At 39.8% G+C, this 26,731-nt stretch overlaps 1 protein-coding gene across 2 annotated transcripts in view; it reads right to left on the bottom strand.

Annotated features, from left to right (window-relative positions):
- Positions 1 to 26,731, bottom strand: part of itpka (inositol-trisphosphate 3-kinase A) — a 43,063-nt gene that overhangs the window by 9,139 nt on the left and 7,193 nt on the right. For both annotated transcript variants that reach the window (XM_063007598.1, XM_063007597.1), the window contains exons 2-3: positions 9,767 to 9,863; positions 7,471 to 7,684 (exon numbers count right to left, since the gene is read on the bottom strand). In XM_063007598.1, coding sequence (XP_062863668.1) covers positions 7,471 to 7,684; positions 9,767 to 9,863 — 311 coding nt within the window. The remainder of the gene's footprint in view (positions 1 to 7,470; positions 7,685 to 9,766; positions 9,864 to 26,731) is intronic.

Raw genomic sequence — 26,731 nt, 5'->3', positions numbered from 1 at the left:
TATATATATATATATATATATATATATATATATATACAGGGGTTGGACAAAATAACTGAAACACCTGTCATTTTAGTGTGGGAGGTTTCATGGCTAAATTGGACCAGTCTGGTGGCCAATTTTCATTAATTGCACATTGCACCAGTAAGAGCAGAGTGTGAAGGTTCAATTAGCAGGGTAAGAGCACAGTTTTGCTCAAAATATTGCAATGCACACAACATTATGGGTGACATACCAGAGTTCAAAAGAGGACAAATTGTTGGTGCACGTCTTGCTGGCGCATCTGTGACCAAGACAGCAAGTCTTTGTGATGTATCAAGAGCCACGGTATCCAGGGTAATGTCAGCATACCACCAAGAAGGACAAACCACATCCAACAGGATTAACTGTGGACGCAAGAGGAAGCTGTCTGAAAGGGATGTTCGGGTGCTAACCCGGATTGTATCCAAAAAACATAAAACCACGGCTGCCCAAATCACGGCAGAATTAAATGTGCACCTCAACTCTCCTGTTTCCACCAGAACTGTCCGTCGGGAGCTCCACAGGGTCAATATACACGGCCGGGCTGCTATAGCCAAACCTTTGGGCTGTGGACAATGTGAAACATGTATTGTTCTCTGATGAGTCCACCTTTTCTGTTTTCCCCACATCCGGGAGAGTTACGGTGTGGAGAAGCCCCAAAGAAGCGTACCACCCAGACTGTTGCATGCCCAGAGTGAAGCATGGGGGTGGATCAGTGATGGTTTGGGCTGCCATATCATGGCATTCCCTTGGCCCAATACTTGTGCTAGATGGACGCGTCACTGCCAAGGACTACCGAACCATTCTGGAGGACCATGTGCATCCAATGGCGATGCCGTGTATCAGGATGACAATGCACCAATACACACAGCAAGACTGGTGAAAGATTGGTTTGATGAACATGAAAGTGAAGTTGAACATCTCCCATGGCCTGCACAGTCACCAGATCTAAATATTATTGAGCCACTTTGGGGTGTTTTGGAGAAGCGAGTCAGGAAACGTTTTCCTCCACCAGCATCACGTAGTGACCTGGCCACTATCCTGCAAGAAGAATGGCTTAAAATCCCTCTGACCACTGTGCAGGACTTGTATATGTCATTTCCAAGACGAATTGATGCTGTATTGGCCGCAAAAGGAGGCCCTACACCATACTAATAAATTATTGTGGTCTAAAACCAGGTGTTTCAGTTATTTTGTCCAACCCCTGTATATATATATGTAAACACACATATATATATATATATATATATATATATATATATACCGATATATACAGTATATATATATTAGGGCTGTCGAAGTTAACGCGATAATAACGCATTAACGCGATCTCAATTTAACGCGATTAAAAAAAATAGTGCCGTTAACGCAAATTCTATACAGGAAAAATGTACCAATACAGGCAGTGAGTGCCATGTACAATTACATCACGAAGACCCGCATTGTTATGTTTTGTACTTAACCACGAAATACAAATGACACTAGTTATGTGGAGAATGAGTTGTCTTTATTGCTTAATCCACAACTTGGAGCATCACACTTAAACATAGCACGCCGTTACCCGCTGGTCACCTGATACACATATCAGCTCAGTGACGTACAACACACAGTGGTAACGTGATACGCAGATCACGTAAATGATATATATCACACGCATGATAATAAGCTTTTTTCTCTCTTAATTTTCCCTGACAAGTGAAAAACCAAAATTTTGCAACCTTAACATTATGAGGAAGAATTTCAAAGATATTCCTTTGCAATACTTTATCATTTCAAGAATATGATACAGACTAACCAACACTATTAAGCCAAATCAGCATTGAAAATTTACTTTACTTTTAATAGCCTTCTACAATGCTGGTGCTTCTTAAAACTGAATATTTTCTTTTAAACAGAAGTGTTATTTAAATGCTATTAAATTGTTTTCCAACAAAATCCGCCCAATTTTGGCGGATAACCGCCCATTCTGGCAACACTGGAACGCGTTGTTATTATTATCGCGTTAACTTCGACAGCCTTAATAAAAACGTATTCTGATATCCAGTTAGCAGCGTAGGGTTTATATAGCAGCAGGTAGAATAAGGTGAGAATAAGGTGCAAAAACAATGCAATATTGTGCAGATGCAAGTAATATAGTCACTAGTATGAGTTGTCAGAACCCAGGGAACAAGACTGTGTTGATTGTGAATGAGTTTTTGTGTATGTTAGTGTATGTACACCGATCAGCAATAACAATAAAACCATCTCCTTTTGCGATTAATCGCGATTAACTATATGAAATTCTGAGATTAATCGCGATTAAAATTGTTAATCGTTTGACAGCCCTAATATATATATACACAGTGAAGCCCGAAATTATTCATACCCCTGGGAAATTTAGACTTAAAATTACTTTTATTTAACCAGCAATTTTTTTTTTTGACCGGAAATGACACAGGTGTCTCCCAAAAGATGATGTACAAGAGGCATCATTGTGGAAAAAAATATTTCTCAGCTTTTATTTACATTTGAACAAAAAGTGGCATGTCCAAAATTATTCATACCCCTCTCAATATTCAATAGAAAAGCCTTTATTGGCTATTACAGCAATCAAACGCTTCCTATAATTGCTGACCAGCTTTCCGCATGTCTCCACTGGTATTTTTGCCCATTCATCTTTAGTGATGAGCTCCAACTCTTTCAGGTTGGAAGGTCTCCTTGCCATCACCCTGATCTTTAGCTCCCTCTACAGATTCTCAATTGGATTCAAGTCAGGACTCTGGCTGGGCCACTGCAAAACGTTAATGTTTTTGTCCACTAACCATTTCTTCACCACTTTTGCTGTGTGTTTTGGGTCGTTGTCGTGCTGAAATGTCCACTGGTGCCCAAGGCCAAGTTTCTCTGCAGACTGCCTGATGTTGTTGTTGAGAATCTTGATGTATTGCTCTTTTTCATGGTGCCGTTTACTGTGATTAGGTTCCCTGGTCCATTGGCTAAAAAACACCCCCAAATCATTAGGTTCCCACCACCAAGTTTGACAGTGGGGATGGTGTTCTTAGGATTGAAGGCTTCTCCTTTTTTACGCCAAATGAAGAATGCATCATTGTGGCCAAACAATTCAATTTTTGTTTCATCTGACCATAAAACAGAAGACCAGAGGTCTTCTTTGTCAAGATGAGCATTTGCAAAGGCCAAGCGGGCTTTTGTGTGCCTTTTCTGGAGAAGTGGCGTCCTCCTTGGTCTGCGTCCATGGAACCCAGCAGTGTGCAGTGTCTGTTGGACTGTCTGCCTTGAGACGTTGCCACCAGCAGAGCCCAGATTCACCAGGTTGGCGTTGGTGGTGATCCTTGAATTCTTTTTCACCTCTATCACTATCCTCCTGGCCAGCACAGGTGTCACTTTCGGCTTCTGACCACGTCCTCTGAGATTTTCCACAGTGCGGAACGTCTTATATTTCTTAACAATACTTTGCACTGTAGCCACTGGAACTTGAAAACATTTAGATATGCCCTTTACTGACTTGTGAGCAGCCACAATGCGCACCTTTACTGACTTGTGAGCAGCCACAATGCGCAGCCGCAGGTCCTTAGTGAGCTATTTTGTCTTAGCCATGACTGTCCACAAACCAACTGAAGAGATGGTGTTTTTCACCTGTTAAGTTGATTAAAACAGCTGTTCCCAATGAATCAGGGTAATTAGGATGCTTTAGAACAGCTTGGACTATTTGGAATGGTATAGAACTTTGGATATTCCCATAAACTGTGACAGTTTGCAAAGGGTATGAATAATTTTGGAAATGCCACTTTTTGTTCAAATGTAAATAAAAGCTGAGAAATATTTTTTTACACAATGATGCCTCTTGTACATCATCTTATTATCTTCTGGGAGATGCCTGTGTCATTTCCGGTCCGAAAAAAATTGCTGGTTGAATAAATGTAACTTTAAGTCAAAATTTGCCAGGGGTTTAAATAATTTCGGGCTTCGATGTATGTGTGTGTGTGTGTGTGTATTTATATATTTATATGTAGGAGGTCTTGGGGATTTCCCAAGTTGTTCTTGTTAAGTACATTTGCACAGTATTCGCACTGACTACTCTCTGACCTTCACTCTCACTGCGCTGATTTTTTTAATATGAACTCACAAATTTGTAGAAAGATTTGCACATGTTAAACTCCTTATTTACATATAGTTCATGCACATTCTTAACACATGCTGTGCAATTGTGTAATTATTCTTAGTAAATTATTTGCAACACTCACTCAGTTACTAATTTTAAACTCATTATACTCATTTTTTATTAAGATCCAGAATAAATTGTTTGGTTTATTAGTGTATCAGAGCCTGTGTTAACATGTACTGTATGTGCATGGTGTACAAATGCTAAAGCTGAGCAGTGTCATAAGGTTGATTGGTAAATGAAGACTTTTTACCCACATTTCAGAGATGGAGTGTGTTCATTTTAGGCTCTGGCCTCCTTACAAATTTGGCTAAATACGAAATGTGTAGTTTCTAAATGTAACATCAGACCTGTTAGAATTCCAGTTTCAGAGTAAAATTAAAAATGTGCTGATGTGTTGTAGCAGGTATTGATATTTAAATATGTACTGCAGACCATACTTTCATGTTGTTTACAGGTTCTTGTTTTTTAAGTGTAATTTTCAGTTTCACTCCTTAACTCTGTGACTTCCTGTATGTGAAAAAAGGAAGTCAACAAGGGATTCCGGCAACTTAATGTGTGTGTGCGTGTGTGTGTGTGTGTAAATATTCAATATGTGTGAGTGAGAAGGAAGCCCTTAGGGACGCCCCATTTGCAGAAGTGTTCGTTTGTGTGTGTGTGTGTGTGTGTGTGTGTGTGTGTGAGTGCATGCAACTGTAGTTGTACCTGTGTGTTTGTGTGTGGGTGTGCGAGTGCAAGTGTGCATGTTCGAGAGTGTGTGTGTGTGTGTCTGCAAAGAGAGAATGTGTGCTACACAGGAAATGAAGGCCTCAATTCCTCATTATGAAGGCCAAGAGCTTTACCAGGTGTGTAGCACAGCAAAGCTAACCACACACACACACACACACATACACACACAGACAGAATACTGACTCACAGCACTCTATTTTTCACAGACCACTGTTATGAACCCCAGAATTACTTGACAAATCATATAATCACACAAAGCTGCATTAACTGCAAATATCCTGAGTATGTTCTCCTTTAAAAAAAAAAGAAAGGACTGATCAATAATTGCTGAATCGGAATTTCTTATGATGCAATTTAGGATGCAAATTTTATTTAATATTTAAAGTAATAACCGACAGTCACTAGGTGATGATTAACTGTTAATCAACAAGCACATCACTGATTTTATCCCAACAAGGCTTAAGGCTTTATTGAATGGGAAAAGCTGCTTAATGTTGCAAATGAACATTCAAACCATGACCAGAACTAGCTCAGCATTTAGAATGCATAGTAGCTCTTAGTTCATTACAAGACAGGAATAACTAAACAGGCTAATGGGTTTCTCAAAGCTTTTCCAGACAACATTAGTTAACATAGGCTCAGCAGAGTGCTTTCTCTATGCTGGGATAAGTGATTAAATATCCTCATCATTTGTGCTAAATAATAAAATTATAATAGTTGATAAATTGATCAATTTCAGTTCTAAAAGCCCACTTTTCTGCATAGTTTGATGGTTCCTAAAAACGAATGTAACGGGGCGGATGGGCCTCGCCACTGAGGGGCCAGATGTAGCTTTGCACCTAGAATAGAAAATGAACCCAATTTGCAGGATGCTTAACCAAGGTGGAATTATAGTGTGGCTAAAAAGCTACAAACAAAAAGGGTAATGAAAAAAGCAGTGTGCAAAATTTATTTTATTAGGATTTTAACGTCATGTTTTACACACTTTGGTTAAATTCATGACAGTACAGGAAATTACTGGCTACACAAGATTTATCAGCTCACAAGTTTAATGTCAAACACAATCATGGACAATTTTGTATCTCTATTTCACCTCACTTGCACGTCTTTGGACTGTGGGAGGAAACCCATGCAGACACAGGGAGAACATGCAAACTCCACACAGAAAGGACCCTGACTGCCCAGCCTTGGGATTGAACCCAGGACCTTCTTGCTGTGACGTGACGGTGCTACGCACTGAGCCACCGTGCTGCCCTCAGTGGGCAAAATAAGCAAAGTAATAATAAAAACTGGATGTCACAATATGGCAAGCTGCTCAGAGTGAAAATTCAGTCTCTAAAAAACAGGAAAGAAACCCAGAACAAGCTGGAGATGGCAATGCACCCCACCCCACGCCACCAACTGAAACAGCCAAACAAGGGGACCACTCCAAAAAAAGGACCATCATGTCGCCTCTGGGGCAGCTTGCTTGTCCAGGGTGGTTCTGTTATGGCAGTCGAAAAGTGCCTTGACACCAAGTGAGATCCCAGAACGATACAAAGTTTTAGTAGCTCCAACTGGCCTGACTGCACTTCTATGGACTTGTGGGAAAAGAACCCATGCAGTCACAGGGAGAACAAGCACAGAACACAGCGAGGAGGTGACAGCATGACCCACTGCTAATCACTCACTGACTCACTTTCTTAAACGCTTATCCAATCAGGGTTGGTGTTGTGCTGGAGCCTATCCCAGCTTTTCAATGGGCACAAGACACACAGTAACACCCTGGACGGGGTGCCAGTCCATCGCAGAGCAGACACACACACACACTCACTCATTCACCTATAGGACAATTTAGTGTATCCAGTTAACCTGACTGCATGTTTTTGGACTGTGGGAGACAACCGGAGCTCCCTGAGGAAAACCCACAAGTGCAAACTCGTGCAAACTCCACAAGAAAGTGCCACCCAGGACCTTCTTTCTGTGAGGCGACAGTGCTACCCACCGAGCCACCCACTGCTAATCAGTCTCTGTAAAATCATTTTTTTCTACTAACTCTCTGCTGTTGTCATATATTGCCTTATCATCATTTTTTTTACTGTGATATCCTCATAATGATGTGATTTTTTATGTTTTTATACATTTTATTGGCTTTTACAGATTTGATAGCAGACAGCTTAAAGACTAATTATCGAAATTCCTTCCTGGAGTGCTCTACTCAAAAAAGTTGCAACTGCAACTGTATGCAAGCAATTAAACAGTTTGTTCAACTCTGTGCTGCCTGAATGTTTCATTATCATTAAAATTTGGATAAGCATTTCTTTTAGGCATCTGCTGTCTTGCTTCCTCCACACTTTCTTGTTTGTTCCAATTACTCAGCGCTCTCTTTGTGCCTCTTAACGTGCACATGGATTTTGATCTGTTGTTCATTACAAGACAGACCATCTGCTTTCTTTCGGAAAGCAAGCAGCAAAGTCGCAGACTTCCCTAGATATTTTTACTAACTAAACACATCTGAAGACTAGAATTTACATTTGGAAGCTAAACCATGTTGGTTTTTGAGTGGTTTACTGGTTTAGTTTTACCTCACTCCCATCTTGCAGTCCATGACATTTGGCCCATTGAAGTTGGCCAGCAGGTCACTCATTTGCAGAAAGAGCTCTCCGTCTCTCTCCACTGTGCCGTGGTAGACTGGCACAAACTGGTTCAGCACATCAGTCTTTAGGCGCTCGAAACATAACTTTTCGTTCTCGGAGTACTTCTTTAGGATGGTGCCCTCTTTGCCTGCTTTGAAGCTGCCTGCACTCACAAATGCAAGAAATAAGAGAACACAGAAGAAATGGAATGAAGAACAAGGTAGAGTCTTCCCAATCTAATCACTGCTGAATCCGCTACTGCAATTATTGCTGCTTGTACCTTCACCGTGCTGACTGAGGAGAAACTATCATGCGTCCTCTCTGTCATGCTGGATGAATTCTTTCAGAGAGCCATACCACAGCATGAAGGGCCACACAACAAACTCAACAAATACCCCCATTTTTAGTGCAAGTGTCTCGACCATCTATACAGTGTATCACAAAAGTGAGTACACCCCTCACATTTCTGCAGATATTTTATTATATATTTTCATGGGACAACACTATAGAAATAAAACTTGGATATAACTTAGAGTAGTCAGTGTACAACTTGTATAGCAGTGTAGATTTACTGTCTTCTGAAAATAACTCAACACACAGCCATTAATGTCTAAATGGCTGGCAACATAAGTGAGTACACCCCACAGTAAACATGTCCAAATTGTGCCCAAAGTGTCAATATTTTGTGTGACCACCATTATTATCCAGCACTGCCTTAACCCTCCTGGGCATGGAATTCACCAGAGCTGCACAGGTTGCTACTGGAATCCTCTTCCACTCCTCCATGATGACATCACGGAGCTGGTGGATGTTAGACACCTTGAACTCCTCCACCTTCCACTTGAGGATGTGCCACAGGTGCTCAATTGGGTTTAGTCCATCACTTTTACCTTCAGCTTCCTCAGCAAGGCAGTTGTCATCTTGGAGGTTGTGTTTGGGGTCGTTATCCTGTTGGAAAACTGCCATGAGGCCCAGTTTTCGAAGGGAGGGGATCATGCTCTGTTTCAGAATGTCACAGTACATGTTGGAATTCATGTTTCCCTCAATGAACTGCAGCTCCCCAGTGCCAGCAACACTCATGCAGCCCAAGACCATGATGCTACCACCACCATGCTTGACTGTAGGCAAGATACAGTTGTCTTGGTACTTCTCACCAGGGCGCCGCCACACATGCTGGACACCATCTGAGCCAAACAAGTTTATCTTGGTCTCGTCAGACCACAGGGCATTCCAGTAATCCATGTTCTTGGACTGCTTGTCTTCAGCAAACTGTTTGCGGGCTTTCTTGTGCGTCAGCTTCCTTCTGGGATGACGACCATGCAGACCGAGTTGATGCAGTGTGCGGCGTATGGTCTGAGCACTGACAGGCTGACCTCCCACGTCTTCAACCTCTGCAGCAATGCTGGCAGCACTCATGTGTCTATTTTTTAAAGCCAACCTCTGGATATGACGCCGAACACGTGGACTCAACTTCTTTGGTCGACCCTGGCGAAGCCTGTTCCGAGTGGAACCTGTCCTGGAAAACCGCTGTATGACCTTGGCCACCATGCTGTAGCTCAGTTTCAGGGTGTTAGCAATCTTCTTATAGCCCAGGCCATCTTTGTGGAGAGCAACAATTCTATTTCTCACATCCTCAGAGAGTTCTTTGCCATGAGGTGCCATGTTGAATATCCAGTGGCCAGTATGAGAGAATTGTACCCAAAACACCAAATTTAACAGCCCTGCTCCCCATTTACACCTGGGACCTTGACACATGACACCAGGGAGGGACAACGACACATTTGGGCACAATTTGGACATGTTCACTGTGGGGTGTACTCACTTATGTTGCCAGCTATTTAGACATTAATGGCTGTGTTTTGAGTTATTTTCAGAAGACAGTAAATCTACACTGCTATACAAGCTGTACACTGACTACTCTAAGTTATATCCAAGTTTCATGTCTATAGTGTTGTCCCATGAAAAGATATAATGAAATATTTGCAGAAATGTGAGGGGTGTACTCACTTTTGTGATACACTGTATAGGTTGTATCTGTACAGTGGCAGTGATGCCTCAGGCACAGCCAATTATGCAAGGCAGATAGGACCGCCTAGGATTTGAACCCAACAGCTCAAAATTTCGGCAGTGGTGGGCTAGCACATTAGACCACTGCACCAGTGGTCTTCATAGAATTAGGGTATATACAGTATTTCTTTGTGTAGTTGTATAATTTCTTGATGTACTTTTTATGAATCTGTCCTACCTTTATGACCGGCTAACTGAACCCAGGACAGCCGCTTTCTCTGTGAAGTTACAACGTGCCATTGGACGACCGTCTTCAGTTTGGACCAGGGTCTGACCTGATGAAACACGATACACAATTCTGTCAAAGACCTGCCTATATTTAATATTTTAAACTAACATCACTTTTGGTCTGCATTTCGTGGTATTTAAAATACACCGATCAACCATAACATTAAAACTACCTTCTTGTTTCTACACTCACTTTCCATTTTATCAGCTCCACTTTGTAGTTTTACAATTACTGACTGTAGTCAATCTGTTCTCTGCATGCTTTGTTAGCCCCCTTCCATGCTGTTTTTCAATGGTCAGGACTCTCCCAGAACCACTACAGAGCAGGTATTATTTAGGAAGTGGATCATTCTCAGCACTGCAGTGACACTGAAATGGTGGTGGTGTGTTAGTGTGGGTTGTGCTGGTATGAGTGGATAAGACACAGCAGCGCTGATAGAGACCTCACTGTCCCTGCTGGACTGAGAATAGTCCACCAACCAAAAATATATCCAGCCAACAGCGCCCCGTGGGCAGCGTCCTGTGACCACCGATGAAGTTCTAAAAGATGACAACTCAAACAGCAGCAATAGATGAGCAATCGTCTCTGACTTTACATCTACAAGGTGGACCAACTAGGTAGGAGTGTCTAATAGAGTGGACAGTGAGTGGACACAGTATTTAAAAACTCCAGCAGCGCTGCTGTGTCTGATCCACTCATAACAGCACAACACACACTAACACACCACCACCATGTCAGTGTCACTGCAGTGCTGAGAATGATCTACCACCCAAATAATACCTGTTCTGTGGTGGTCCTGTGGTGGTCCGGAGCATTGAAGAACAGCATGAAAGGGGGCTAACAAAGGATGCAGAGAAACCGATGGACTACAGTCAGTAATTGTAGAACTTCAAAGTGCTTCTATATGGTAAGTGGAGCTGATAAAATGGACAGTGAGTGTAGAAACAAGGAGATAGTTTTAATGTTATGGCTGATCAGTGTGTATTAAAACAACTAATTGTAGCAACATTTGATGGTCCTTAGGGTAGCATGTGTTATCCTTTACCATCTCATATTGGCAGCTGCTGTGCAAGTGGTAAAGAATTAGATCCAGTACTACATTTCCAAACATTTAAAGGAATAATAATTCAGTGATAATAAAATAACTGATATGTAATGACTGATATGTTCTAAAATAAATAAATAAATAAAGACATGTAGCCTGCAAATATAGACTACATGGTCAAAGTACGTGAATATCCATTATAAATATCAAGTAATTAAGTAATCAGTTCCAACAAATATACAAAATCAATTTTTAATGACAACTTTGAGAAGGCCATTTCCCACTCCACACTGTATGAGGTGTGACAAGTTTAGTATGGAGGAACTCCATTGGCCTGCACTGAACCCTAACCCCAACCCTAAAGAGCCCTGTAAGTATAAAATATGCTCAGCAACTGTCATTTTTTCTCTGTCCCCGAACCAACTGGACACCAAACCCTGTTCCCAAAAATCCATCATGCCATCATGACTAGTCACATTTGGAATTAATCTTCAAATGATGTCAGACCCTTATTAAGCTAGATCTAGCATAAATTTGATTTGAGATTAACTTGGAGAAACCTGGGCCATCCTTGGCATGACTAATCGAGCTACATAAATCCACAAAGTTCTTTAAATATTTGCTCAAGGGAGTTCCTGGTGATCCCATGGAAACTCTCCAAGTGTTTCCTCAGTTAAATATACCAAGAGCAGTAATGACAAAACATTTTTTAAAAGTTGGACTATAAAAATGACTCTGTGCTCTTTGCGTGACAAGGTGACTGTGATTTGACACAGAGCCAGAGACAGACTTGGAACTTCAACTAATCATGTACAGTATAGTTGTGTTCCTGCTTGTTGCCAGTGCCAGCAGAGCAATTCTTTCAGTGAACAGAGACAACCAGTCTGACTTTCAATGAAATGATCTTAGTTGTGCTTTTACAGTCCAGTACAAATCATTTCCAACTAGCTTTGTATTAAATAAACTTCCCTCCGTTATGACATAGTTGCAAAGCAGTTTCCATCAATTAGTGCTGAAGTTTGACTTATAGACTGTACCAGCTGCTGCCAATGCTGTTAGGCTCGTAATGTAAACATGTATTTAATGTAGCCAATCCCATTATTTATATGATTTTCAATAAAGTTTACCCAATATACATATAAATAACCTGAAATTAATTAACTCTTTAAAAGCTATTTAAGATTAAGTGCTTGTTTTACTTCAAATTGAATGTGCTGAAGTACAGAGGGCAAAGCAACAAATATATCTTAATATATGTCTTAATATTTACAGTCTGCACTGCATTTACAGTTGTTTTTATTTGGGTAAATCTTTCTAGGCTTTACACGAGTGTAGAATTACTGACACCAAAACCGATACCAAAAAGAATACCAATAAAACACACCTTTAGATATTTTACACTATATTTAAACACAAATATTTAAGCTGCATTATTATATCATTCTGTACTAATATTTGTGTTTTTGGAACCAAAGCTACTGAATAAATTCACATGTAAGATATAGTGAATGAATATAACAGGAGGTGAACAGGAGGTGACATGGAGAAGGAGATCTTGCGCAGAATAAGAGCAGGATGGAGAGCGTTCAACTTGATCAAGGATGTGCTAATGGGAAAGTTGGATGCGGCTACCCGCGCCACCCTCTTTAACAGCACAGTCTTGCCTGCGATGCTATATGCAAGCAAGACTTGGGCAACAATGAAGAGAGAAGAACAACGGCTGGTGACGGCGCAGAGGGCCACGTAGAGATGTATGCTGGGAATATTGCTGCGAGGTCACATCCGGAACAAGGAGATCAGAGCTAGAAGTGGAGTGATGGATGTTATTGCAGAGTACCAGAAGAGGGCCGGATGACAGGTGGACCTGTGCAGTTGCTGAGTGGTACCCGCACGAGTAGTGCTGGACAATAATTCAATACCGATATATATCGCGATAGAAAATGTTTCAACAACGGTGATATGATTTTAAAACAAATTCGATCGATATGCATACGTCAGTGCGTGATGTGCCACAGGCACAAAGCCAGTGCTCAGCGTTACCGCTCTGATTACACTCCGCTACAACACGGTGGATATTAGCGGCTAAATGAGTTCAACAGAGAGTGAACAAGCATCCACAGTTTAAAAAGAAGCAGACGAAATAGTTGATAAGAGAGAATAAACTAGACTCTGTTTTTCTGTATTCTTTAAGCACAACACCTGCTGTAGCAAATTCTGCAGCAACTCTTAAGCACTTTTTATATTCTTTATCCTGGTTGAGCACTTTTGTTTTAAAATGTTTACATACAAATAATAATCAGTCCATGTTGTGGATTAAAGTTGGTTAAGACCACAGGTAGAAAGTAACGAATTACATTTACTCGTGTTACTGTAATTGAGTAGTTTTTTTGTGTACTTGTACTTTTTAAAGGAGATTTTACAGCCTGTAATTTTACTTTTACTTAAGTATGTTTTTTATTAGTAATTGTAATTCGTTACATTTTAAATAACATCCGTTACTGAGTAAATTAAACGCAAAAAAAAATAGCTTCTGGGAAACTGCTGCATTGAATTCTGCGATGGGGAGTCGGATCTTTTGGCTCTGTTACTTTTAAAGAGCCGTATATATACGACTCCCAGAAGCGGTTATACAGTTTTAAAAAGTTTTATGGGACTAAAATGACACATTACACATCCCTAAATATTTTAAATGTTGTATAAACATGTTTTTTCTATTATATTTTAATTAAAAACAGCTATTGTGAGATTTATATCCACTTGTCCTGTTTGCATTACACAGGAGAGACCCCCCTGCTGTTAAAAAAGTACTAAGTAACTAAGTACTAAGTAACGTTTACTCTACAGTACATTTTAAATGAGTTACTTTTTACTTGAGTAGATTTTTAGACTACATTTGCCATGTAGCAAACTTAAGTAAAAATTCATTAAAGTAATAGTACTTTTACTTGAGTACAATATTTTAGTACTCTTTCCACCTCTGGTTAAGACATATGTTAATATATTATATTATATATTGTTAAAGCTTATGTTTATTTGAGAATGATGTCGTGTTTTTGTTTGTATACAAATGCTGAATACAAATAAAAGGTGAAAGCTAATTTATTTGTACCATTATTATTATTATTATTATTATTTCTAATAATTTTATAGACTTTGCAAATACATTTTTCAGAGGTTTGCAGGTACAGCCTTCCAATGTTGGTGTTCTTGGCAGTTTTTCTGACATTTGTATTATTCATATCGATATCGGAATTATATCATAATTATATTATATCGTGATATAAATTTTAGCCATATCGTCCAGCCCTACGCACGAGTGGAAAAGGTCACTCGGAAGGCCTCCACAACTATGGAAAGATGAGATAAGACTATATACGTATATATATATAAATATATATTAGGGCTGTCAAACGATTAAAATTTTTAATCGCGATTAATCTCAGAATTTCATATAGTTAATCGCGATTAATTGCATTTTGGTTTTTTTAAAGGAGGTGGTTTTATTGTTATGGCTGATCGGTGTACATACACTAACACACAAAAACTCATTCACAATCAACACAGTCTTGTTCCCTGGGTTCTGACAACTCATACTAGCGACTATATTACTTGCATCTTTGCACAATATTGGATTGTTTTTGCACCTTATTCTACCTGCTGCTATATAAACCCTACGCTGCTAACTGGATATCAGAATACGTTTTTATTAGGGCTGTCGAAGTTAACGCGATAATAATAACGCGTTCCAGTGTTGCCAGATTGGGCGGTTATCCGCCAAATTGGGCGGATTTTGTTGGAAAACAATTTAATAGCATTTAAATAACACTTCTGTTTAAAAGAAAATATTCAGTTTTAAGAAGCACCAGCATTGTAGAAGGCTATTAAAAGTAAAGTCAATTTTCAATGCTGATTTGGCTTAATAGTGTTGGTCAGTCTGTATCATATTCTTGAAATGATAAAGTATTGCAAAGGAATATCTTTGAAATTCTTCCTCATAATGTTAAGGTTGCTATATTTTGGTTTTTCACTTGTCAGGGAAAATTAAGAGAGAAAAAAGCTTATTATTATCATGCGTGTGATATATATCATTTACGTGATCTGCGTATCACGTTACCACTGTGTGTTGTACGTCACTGAGCTGATATGTGTATCAGGTGAGCAGCGGGTAACGGCGTGTTATGTTTAAGTGTGATGCTCCAAGTTGTGGATAAAGCAATAAAGACAACTCATTCTCCACATAACTAGTGTCATTTGTATTTAGTGGTTAAGTACAAAACATAACAATGCGGGTCTTCGTGATGTAATTCTACATGGCACTCACTGCCTGTATAGATACATTTTTTCTGTATAGAATTTGCGTTAACGGCACTATTTTTTAAAATCGCGTTAAATTGAGATTGCGTTAATGCGTTATTATCGCGTTAACTTCGACAGCCCTAATATATATATATATATATATATATATATATATATATATATATATATATATATATACAGGGGTTGGACAAAATAACTGAAACACCTGGTTTTAAGTCAAGTCAAGTCAACTTTATTTATATAGCGCTTTTTACAATATACATTGTCTCAAAGCAACTTTACAAAATCCAGGACCAACAGATACAAAAACCCCTGTTGAGCAAGCCGAGGGCGACTGTGGCAAGGAAAAACTCCCTGAAAATTACAGGAAGAAACCTTGAGAGGAACCAGACAGGTTTTAGACCACAATAATTTATTAGTATGGTGTAGGGCCTCCTTTTGCGACCAATACAGCGTCAATTCGTCTTGGAAATGACATATACAAGTCCTGCACAGTGGTCAGAGAGATTTTAAGCCATTCTTCTTGCAGGATAGTGGCCAGGTCACTACGTGATGCTGGTGGAGGAAAACGTTTCCTGACTCGCTTCTCCAAAACACCCCAAAGTGGCTCAATAATATTTAGATCTGGTGACTGTGCAGGCCATGGGAGATGTTCAACTTCACTTTCATGTTCATCAAACCAATCTTTCACCAGTCTTGCTGTGTGTATTGGTGCATTGTCATCCTGATACACGGCACCGCCATTGGATGCACATGGTCCTCCAGAATGGTTCGGTAGTCCTTGGCAGTGACGTGCCCATCTAGCACAAGTATTGGGCCAAATGAATGCCATGATATGGCAGCCCAAACCATCACTGATCCACCCCCATGCTTCACTCTGGGCATGCAACAGTCTGGGTGGTACGCTTCTTTGGGGCTTCTCCACACCGTAACTCTCCCGGATGTGGGGAAAACAGTAAAGGTGGACTCATCAGAGAACAATACATGTTTCACATTGTCCACAGCCCAAGATTTGCGCTCCTTGCACCATTGAAACCGACGTTTGGCATTGGCACGAGTGACCAAAGGTTTGGCTATAGCAGCTCGGCCGTGTATATTGACCCTGTGGAGCTCCCGAAGGACAGTTCTGGTGGAAACAGGAGAGTTGAGGTGCACATTTAATTTTGCCGTGATTTGGGCAGCCGTGGTTTTATGTTTTTTGGATACAATCCGGGTTAGCACCCGAACATCCCTTTCAGACAGCTTCCTTTTGCGTCCACAGTTAATCCTGTTGGATGTGGTTTGTCCTTCTTGGTGGTATGCTGACATTACCCTGGATACCGTGGCTCTTGATACATCACAAAGACTTGCTGTCTTGGTCACAGATGCGCCAGCAAGACGTGCACCAACAATTTGTCCTCTTTTGAACTCTGGTATGTCACCCATAATGTTGTGTGCATTGCAATATTTTGAGCAAAACTGTGCTCTTACCCTGCTAATTGAAACTTCACACTCTGCTCTTACTGGTGCAATGTGCAATTAATGAAGATTGGCCACCAAACTGGTCCAATTTAGCCATGAAACCTCCCACACTAAAATGACAGGTGTTTCAGTTATTTTGTCTAACCCCTGTATATACAGTGTATCACAAAAGTGAGTACACCCCTCACATTTCTGCAAATATTTTATTATATCTTTTCATGGGACAACACTATAGAAATAAAACTTGGATATAACTTACAGTAGTCAGTGTACAACTTGTATAGCAGTGTAGATTTACTGTCTTCTGAAAATAACTCAACACACAGCCATTAATGTCTAAATGGCTGGCAACATAAGTGAGTACACCCCACAGTGAACATGTCCAAATTGTGCCCAAAGTGTCAATATTTTGTGTGACCACCATTATTATCCAGCACTGCCTTAACCCTCCTGGGCATGGAATTCACCAGAGCTGCACAGGTTGCTACTGGAATCCTCTTCCACTCCTCCATGATGACATCACGGAGCTGGTGGATGTTAGACACCTTGAACTCCTCCACCTTCCACTTGAGGATGTGCCACAGGTGCTTAATTGGGTTTAGTCCATTACCTTTACCTTCAGCTTCCTCAGCAAGGCAGTTGTCATCTTGGAGGTTGTGTTTGGGGTCGTTATCCTGTTGGAAAACTGCCATGAGGCCCAGTTTTCGAAGGGAGGGGATCATGCTCTGTTTCAGAATGTCACAGTACATGTTGGAATTCATGTTTCCCTCAATGAACTGCAGCTCCCCAGTGCCAGCAACACTCATGCAGCCCAAGACCATGATGCTACCACCACCATGCTTGACTGTAGGCAAGATACAGTTGTCTTGGTACTTCTCACCAGGGCGCCGCCACACATGCTGGACACCATCTGAGCCAAACAAGTTTATCTTGGTCTCGTCAGACCACAGGGCATTCCAGTAATCCATGTTCTTGGACTGCTTGTCTTCAGCAAACTGTTTGCGGGCTTTCTTGTGCGTCAGCTTCCTCCTGGGATGACGACCATGCAGACCATGCAGTGTGCGGCGTATGGTCTGAGCACTGACAGGCTGACCTCCCACGTCTTCAACCTCTGCAGCAATGCTGGCAGCACTCATGTGTCTATTTTTTAAAGCCAACCTCTGGATATGACGCCGAACACGTGGACTCAACTTCTTTGGTCGACCCTGGCGAAGCCTGTTCCGAGTGGAACCTGTCCTGGAAAACCGCTGTATGACCTTGGCCACCGTGCTGTAGCTCAGTTTCAGGGTGTTAGCAATCTTCTTATAGCCCAGGCCATCTTTGTGGAGAGCAACAATTCTATTTCTCACATCCTCAGAGAGTTCTTTGCCATGAGGTGCCATGTTGAATATCCAGTGGCCAGTATGAGAGAATTGTACCCAAAACACCAAATTTAACAGCCCTGCTCCCCATTTACACCTGGGACCTTGACACATGACACCAGGGAGGGACAACGACACATTTGGGTACAATTTGGACATGTTCACTGTGGGGTGTACTCACTTATGTTGCCAGCTATTTAGACATTAATGGCTGTGTGTTGAGTTATTTTCAGAAGACAGTAAATCTACACTGCTATACAAGCTGTACACTGACTACTCTAAGTTATATCCAAGTTTCATGTCTATAGTGTTGTCCCATGAAAAGATATAATGAAATATTTGCAGAAATGTGAGGGGTGTACTCACTTTTGTGATACACTGTATATATACTGTATATACTGTATATATATACTGTATATATACAGTATGATAATACACCATTTTCTGGCTCTAACACTGTAATTGCTTGAACTCTCACTATGACCAAGTTAAAATGTTTAAACCCTAATGTCTATTAATCCATGATTTGTATCAAATTCATTGAGCATGTTTTAATCTGACATTGTCCATCAAGTTCAAGCAGCAGATGTTGGCCTGGTAGTAATACATCAGTCCCCTTATTCATGTGTTCTGTTTTACCTCGCAAAACATCTAAAACAAGGTCACGGATTACTTAAATATCACTATTATAGAGCTGCATGAAAAGTGTCAATGAAAGGTAGAATTAGGTGGATTTAATTATTTCACTTTGTCAGCACGTTTGTATTGCCCAAAAAAGTTGTTGCATTGGGTACATTTTATCATGGTATTTTGTTATACATTTGCAGCTTAACAAAATAATATGCGAGGTGTGCATTTATTACATATTTGATTTTAAAGGAAAAAAATATACATACTGTATACGACCTCAACACAGCATGAAAATGAACCTTGTACAGTTGTAAATATGCAAAAATGTAGCACACCCATAAATCAAATATTGAACTCATGTTTAACCAAAATGCTCCAAATATATTTAGTGGTAGCCTACATGCACGCTTAGGTACTGTGTGCTTAGTGTTGTATCCTCCTTATGGATTCTTTAATAAGCTCTTTATGTCTAAAAGTGTTGTGTTGTTGACAGATTATTTTTTGCATTAATGTAACTTTTAGTTTAATTAAGTATGTACAATGTAAGCTGTTCAAATACAGTCACCATTCTTGTAAAGATTCATGATATGAGGTTATGCTGTGTTGCCAAGCTGTTAAACATCACAAAGCATAAATCATTCAGGTAAGATGTCAGGCAATTTATGAGCACTTTTACAAAAAACTTGTTTGTGATGCCATAGCTCCAGGCTTCAGGCTCAATGACAACACAAAAAGAAAGTCTGCCAGTGAATTTAAAATTTCTAACATGTTATGATCACTCACTTACTCAACCGCTTATCCAATTAGGGTCGCGGGGGGTGCTGGAGCCTATCCCAGCTTTTCAATGGGTGCAAGGCACACAGTAACACCCTGGACGGAGCGCCAGTCCATCACAAAGCAGACACACACACACACACACTCACCTATAGGGCAATTCAGTGTCTCCAATTAACCTGACTGCATGTCGTTGGACTGTGGAAGGAAACCGGAGCTTTCGAAGGAAACCCACCCAGACACGGGGAGAACATGCACACACTGCACAGAAAGGACCCGGACCGCCCCGCCTAGGGATCGAACCCTGGACCTTCTTGCTGTGAGGCGACAGTTCTACCCACCGAGCCACCCAATATGTTATAATTCCTGAAAAATTATAACAGCAGATCAAAATGATGAGCAGGTATTGCAGACCCCAAGTGACCTTTTCAGTAAACAGTCCTTTCACAAATGTAATAAAAACATGAGATTTTAAAGAATGATTTGATTCACCATGTCAGGTGGTTCCAGGATTTTTTATTTTATTTGTATGTCCACGTCAGTTTCACCTTAAAAGATGGTGAAATGGCTGCACTAAATTGCTCCTTGGTGTGACTGAGTACAATGTGTGAGCGTCCTGTCTGGGGTGGGTTCACACCTTGCACCCACTGTTTCCGGTTACCAGACCCAAAGAAATAAGAAAAAATGAATTCAGAAAGTTCATCGTTAGTGGTAAAAAGAGACATGAATTTACAATGATGTAAGCAAAGTACAGTAGTAGTTTCAGTAATGCTGTAAAACAACTTCTTAAAAACATTATTACATTTGTCATTTTCTTGACAAAGTCTAATACTTGTACTCTGGGTCTAGTACACTCTTGATTAAAAATGCATATCATCCATATTATCAAGTATTTTTTTACTATGTTGGCTCAACAGGACGCCTGAATGCAGCATAGCTCCACATTTCTGGGAATCTAAATTTAATCCTCCCCTCAGGTTACTTTCTATGGGGAGTTTGGCTTGTTCTTCACACGTTCATGTGGTTACTTCAGTTTCCCTCCACCTTCTAAAAACTAAATTCGAAGACAGGCTACTCTAGCTAGGGTAGCCTAGCGGGCAGAGCTTTGGGCTATCAATCAGAAGATTGTCTGTGCAAATTCAGGCTCTGCTATGCAGCCACTGTTGGGCCCTTGAGCAAGGCCCTTAACCCTCTCTGCTCCAGGGGCGCTGTACAATGGCTGACCCTGCGCTCTGACCCCAGCTTCCAAACTAGCTGGGATATGCGAAAAAAGAATTTAATTGTACTGTACTCGTGTATATGTATAAATGACAAATAAAGGCATTCTTCTTGTAAATGTTATTCTAAGGAGTGGGGAGTGTGTGTGTGTGTGTGTGTGTGTGTGTGTGATGGTGTATTCCTGGCTATGGAACCACTACGAGCAAGATTAGGAAAAAATTGGTTACAGAAGACAAATGAATAAATAGTTGTATTACTGTTTCAAAAATTTTATTTGTCACTGATACATAAACAAGAAGAAAAGTGCTGACATTGCTCTGGGAAGAGCCACATCTTTGGGTGTTCTCTACACTGTAATAATCGATTCTACATGGTGTGTGTATATACAGCACATTTAATTGAGGAGCTTTACTGGGTCTGCTGTATAATCTGCCATGTCAAGCAGACTCTAAATACACTAAATATAGCATATCAACTCATGTAACCAAGCTTGGGTTTAACTAAAGAGTCAAAGCAAATTATTCCCTGTAGGTCTTAAATGTCATTTGATGATATCTCAGGGGTATGAGCTCTCATGAGCACACTTCTGTGGGCTGCTGTGTTGTTCAGTACACCATGTACAAACAATAATCCATCGCATGGATGTTGACCTTGTTTATTTTATCATTCGAAGGACGCTGCAGGCGACATATCAGATACCGTGAATATTAACCTTCCTGATTTGAAATGGCATTTTCGCTCCACTCACATGCACTCACACCTACACACACGCCCCCACACCAAACACACAGACTGACACCAAACAGTGTTTATAGTTAAAGGTCACAGCTAAATGTTTGCTCTTCATACAAGAGCCTCATAAATGTTGTTATTGTTCGACCTGCCCGTCTTCATCAAGAAAAAGGCAGACAGTGATGGTGAAACATTAACTGTTACACTGTTAGTATATACAATACTGAAGCTGGAATAAACTGTTAACATTTCTAAAATTATGGCTACTTTCCATTAAATAAATTATAAGGATTTGGACAGAATACAGTATATAGCAAATAAAATCGCATGAGGAGCCAAACTGAAACAGATAGCCCTGCCAGTAAAACACATTTCTTCACTGCACCATATCACATTAACTTATTGTTTTTTTTATTATGGATACAGTGTACACACCAAAGTCTTCTATTGGTAGTTTTGTTAAAAACGTAAGGAAATTAAATGTACTGAGTAGGGCTGCCACAAACGACTATTTTTCTATCGATTAATCTGTAGACTATTTTACTGATTAGTCGATTAGTCTAAACGATTAATTTTCCTCCAAAAAATTACATTCAGAATCTCATTCAAGCTTCTTTTATTTAAACAACAAACTGAACGGCATAATAATATGGCACAAAACTAAATGTAAACAGGGTTTATGTCCATATTATCAAATTCTCAAGTGCTCCATATTAAAACTAGTGCAACATGTGTTTATGGCATTCCGTACACAAAGCAAAGTGTTTAAACTTATAGCAGAAATAAAATAGAGGTGAACACGTCTCATTAAGTCCAACGTACAGTAACAACAGAATGAGCCCAGATTCTAACCTACAAATTCACTCAAAAATTGCTTCAAACTCTAAGCGATGTAAACAAAGTGGTAAGTGTTTCACATGAGAAGCTTTTTGCGCTTTGAGCGCCGCGGCGACCGCAAAAATCGCGAGCGGTCTAACTGAACTTGCTAAGGAATATGGTATTCCAAGATCTCCACGATTAAGAAGCGTAATGAAACAATACAGACGTGCAACATGGCGCTAGTGCTGCTGTGGTATAACATCAAAGCTTTGCACAGTGTACAAACCACATTTTTGTTTTGTGTTTAAGTATTCCCAAACGTTCAAAGAAGACTGCGCTTAATGCTGCCAACCAGTGACTGGATCAAATATGACTTAGATCATGCACGCAGCAATTAGTGCCGAGAGGGGCATATGAACGCTTATATGAATGAAAACATTGTAGAAATTAAAAAGGATCATTTATAAACATAGTTTTAAAAACAATGCATCGACTTAATATATTGACGTCAACGCTGTCATCGACTAGGTCAACCAATCGCGGCAGCCTTACTACTGAGCAATGAAAAAACTTTAGGAGGTTAATGACTCTAAGCTAAAGTGATGGACACGTTTCCACTATATATAAAACATTAAAACTAAAACTAGGAATTTCCACAAAAGCCATTTTAAAAAATGCCTACTCTCCCTAAAACAAATTTTTAAATTTAAACAGAACCCATGATGAACTCCCTACTGTCAAAAACAAATCATACTTCTAATCCGATTTGAAAATACAATTGAAACAGGTCTATGAGATAAACAATTATAATGTGCATTTTTGTAACTACAGTGTTTCTTTTATTGGTTACATTGGTCTAAAATTGAAACAGTTGTTTGTTAATGTAACCACACAGAAAATATCAAGTGGCGCAAGATATTTTCTTATTATATTTTCTTAATATATTTTTCTTACGATAGATGAAAACACTCGCCCACTCTTTTTTTCACATCAGAATTAAAGATCTGCCATCAGTTGCTACATAGTGTTTTTTAATGTGTTTATAATTTCATATCAGTTTTACTATTTATTTTGAATTTCCATTTATTTTAGTTTTCATGATGGTACTTACAGTGACACACTGATTCCAAATACATACTACAAATTTGCATGTGTAACCTAATAGTGTGTAATGAGTGTGTTTTGGGTGACTAACTGTGCTTGTGGGTTTTCAGCCATTTTAATTAACAGAACTGCAAAGGGACCATTTTTGTACTTGATAGTATAGTGGTTTGATGAGGCTTTCATACTATTTCATTTTCATTAGCCAATTGATCCTGGTCTAAATTACGATGGGCCCAGCTCCACCGGCAAACACTGGGCCCAAAGCAGAAATACCCTGAACAGGGTGCCAATCCATCACAGGGCTTTGGCCACCCCCCTGTAACCCCTCCCCCAGACACATCCAAGTATGTCTGTACAGACCCCTGACCTGCCAATAGCACCGCTGAGATTCTTTGAATCTTCTACAAATGTGTGTATATGTGTACTTAAGTGTGCTGGACTTTAAAACCAGTCTAAACAAAGTTCTGTTCCCATTCTTTAAAACATGTTATAAAAAAGCAGAGATGTTGCAAACCCCTAAACCGCAATATTAAAAATAAATCACATACAGCAAAAAAGAAATTAATTCACATCTAAATTTTTGAAGCAGTTTTTCTTTTTTTGTTGTTGTTTAGTATTAGACTGGCACAGCTGGCAAAATGGGTGCCACACAGTGACACAGTTTCTGAGTTTATACCTCTTGTCTGGTCACTGCCTATAAAGTTTCATTTTTTTTGGCCACATGGGTTTCTCTGGTATTTTAGCTTTCAACAAAAACACAAATAACTGAACTGCCCTATTTGTGATTAAGTGAATGACTGGGTAGGTGTGTCAGTATGGGTTGCTGGGCAATAGACTGGTGCCACCCAGAGTTTGTTCCAGTCTTGAACCCAGAGTTTCTGGATGGTGCTGAACCCATGTTAGTTGTGCTAAGCTATTTAAATTGTTCTTGGTTGATTTACTTATTGCAAATAGCTACAAGTTTGTAAATTTAGCTAATAAACCTAATTTGTAATGAGGGTTGAATAATTTTGATTGCAACTATACAACTGCAAAATTTTTAATGACGGCTATCCTTTTCTAACAGCCTTACATCTATTTGTCACATTTAAATGTATTAGATCTTCCATTAATTTTAATATAAGATAAGGACAACACAAGTCTTTATCATTCTATTTATTGAAGATACAGGTTTATTTAAAACCTTTATCACACGTGTAAAAATCATTGCCTCCTAAACATAATAACTGGTTGTTCCACCCTTGGCAGTAGCAACTGCAATCAAACGTTTCTGATAACTTGCAATAAATCTTTTACATCACTGTGGGGGGATTCTGATCCACTCTTCCTTGCAGAATTGTTTTTATCTGGCTACACTGAAGTGTTTTGAGTGTGAACTGCCCCATATAGTCAGGACTTTTAAGCCATTCAGGTAGACTGGATTGTTTGCTTTACATCATTGTCCTGCTGCATAACCCAACTGGGCTTGAGCTTGAGCACAAACTGACAGGCAGACATTCCCCTCCAGGATTTTCTGACAGAGAGCAGAACTTATGGTTCCATTAGTTATGACATGTTGTCCAGGTCCTGCAGAAGCAAAGCAGCCCTAGACCAGCACACTACCACCACCATGTTTGACTGTTGGCATGTTGTTTTCATGGTGTCAGCTTCGTACCAGATGTAACAGGACACAGATGTCTTTCAAAAAGTTCCACCTTTGACTCATCAGTCCAGGGTCCTAAGGGTAATCTAAATTGTCTGGCAAATATGAGACCAGCCTTTGTGCTCTTTTTGGTCAGCAGTGGTTTGCACACTGCAGCTTTTCCATGGGATGCAATTGTTGCCCAGTGTCTTTCTTATTTTGGCATAATTGACCGTAACCAAAGCAAGGCATGCATTTCTTTAGATGTTCGTCTGTTTTATTTGGGAAATGCTGGATGAGCTGTTGATGCATTCTTGGTGAAATTTTAGTAGGCCGGACACTACTGTGAAGGGTTGCCATTTGTGGCTAATGGCTCTTACTGTGGATCAATGGAGTTTCAAAGCCAATGACTTTGTTTTGTATCTATATTTGAATCTATTTAAAACGTGGCATCATGTTTCTTACATTTGCAGACAGGTTATATTTAGGGAATGTTTAGACTCAACAGGCCTGCCAGTAATGATTGAAATTGAAACTTTCAATTAATTGGTTGATTTAGGGCAATTATTTTTTCACATGGGGCCTGGCAGAGACAAAAAACATTTGTGTTTACTTGGGTAATGTGTGTCTAATAATAATGTGTGTGCGTGTGTGTGATACATCAGCTTTTACACAACATAAAAAATGAACCTTGTACAACAGTAAATGTACAGATCTGTTACACACCCTCAAATCAAATACTGAATTGTGTACTGTATGATCTGACATTAGGAGCAAACATTACTGGCTCGGCTCTTAAATTCCTACAAACCTTGAGTGGAAAAAAAAATAAATAAAAGTTTGCCTGCAGCAAATATTGGATCATAGACTTACGAGGAAAAACATGATTTTAAAACTCTCTGTTGTTTCAGCACAGTAAATAGAGTTTAAAAGTAAATATATATTCAGTAGACAAGTGAGTGTATATGCACACAGACAGAGTTTGTACATCCTGACTGGGCCTGATGAAAAGAACACCTCACGAATTTCCAGAAAGCTAATGACACTCTGGTTTGATGTGTAAACCTGCTACACCAGACGGTACCTGTTGTGATCTGACTGAGTTTCAGCTGCCAGTTAGAAGAAAGTGCTTGAAATGATTAGCTATTACACAAACACCATGCAAGTTCAAACCTGAAAAGCTATAGAATTGCCTGCTGCATCAAGAAGTCTGTGTGTATACAGTGTATAGAGTGTTATTATCTCAGTTCTGTCAATAATTACATCATTATTTATTTAATTATTCTGCATTTCAGCAGGCAGGAGGTTCCTGTTTCAAGAAATGGTAAAAGTGTTTGCTACATGTTGTGGCTTGGGCTGAAATGTCACACAGCTAAAGGTTTGTTTTTGTCTAATTCACTATGAGAAAGCAGGGGTTGCTTACACAGCCGGTGGACACTGCTGACATTCCACAGGGTGTTTCAGAGCCGACTCTAGTGCCCTTTATAAAGAAAAATGCCATGTTTTTTTCTCACTGGGTGTATAAAAGAATGCCTTAAAAATGCCTGATTTCGTTGTCTATGTGTTTGGCAGAGACAGCACAAAGACTGAAGCAAAATAAAATTAGTCTAGAAAACAAATAACAGAAAGGAGACAATTTGGGGAAAGGCACCAAACAAAATGCCATGCTTAGGTTCCATATAACTGGAAGAAAATGTGAAACTACAGCCACACTGCCTAGGTCAAAGTCCTACACCAATTGTCATTTTGTCTGAGTTGTAAGTCAATGGCTGTTATTAGGATTTTAACGTCATGTTTTATACACTTTGGTTACATTCGTGACAGGACAGGTA

The sequence above is a fragment of the Trichomycterus rosablanca genome, chromosome 13, assembly GCF_030014385.1.
Source record: "Trichomycterus rosablanca isolate fTriRos1 chromosome 13, fTriRos1.hap1, whole genome shotgun sequence".
In the NCBI taxonomy this organism is placed as follows: domain Eukaryota; kingdom Metazoa; phylum Chordata; class Actinopteri; order Siluriformes; family Trichomycteridae; genus Trichomycterus; species Trichomycterus rosablanca.
The sequence above is the reverse complement of the archived record's forward strand: the minus strand, read 5'-3'. Positions and strand labels throughout refer to the sequence as shown.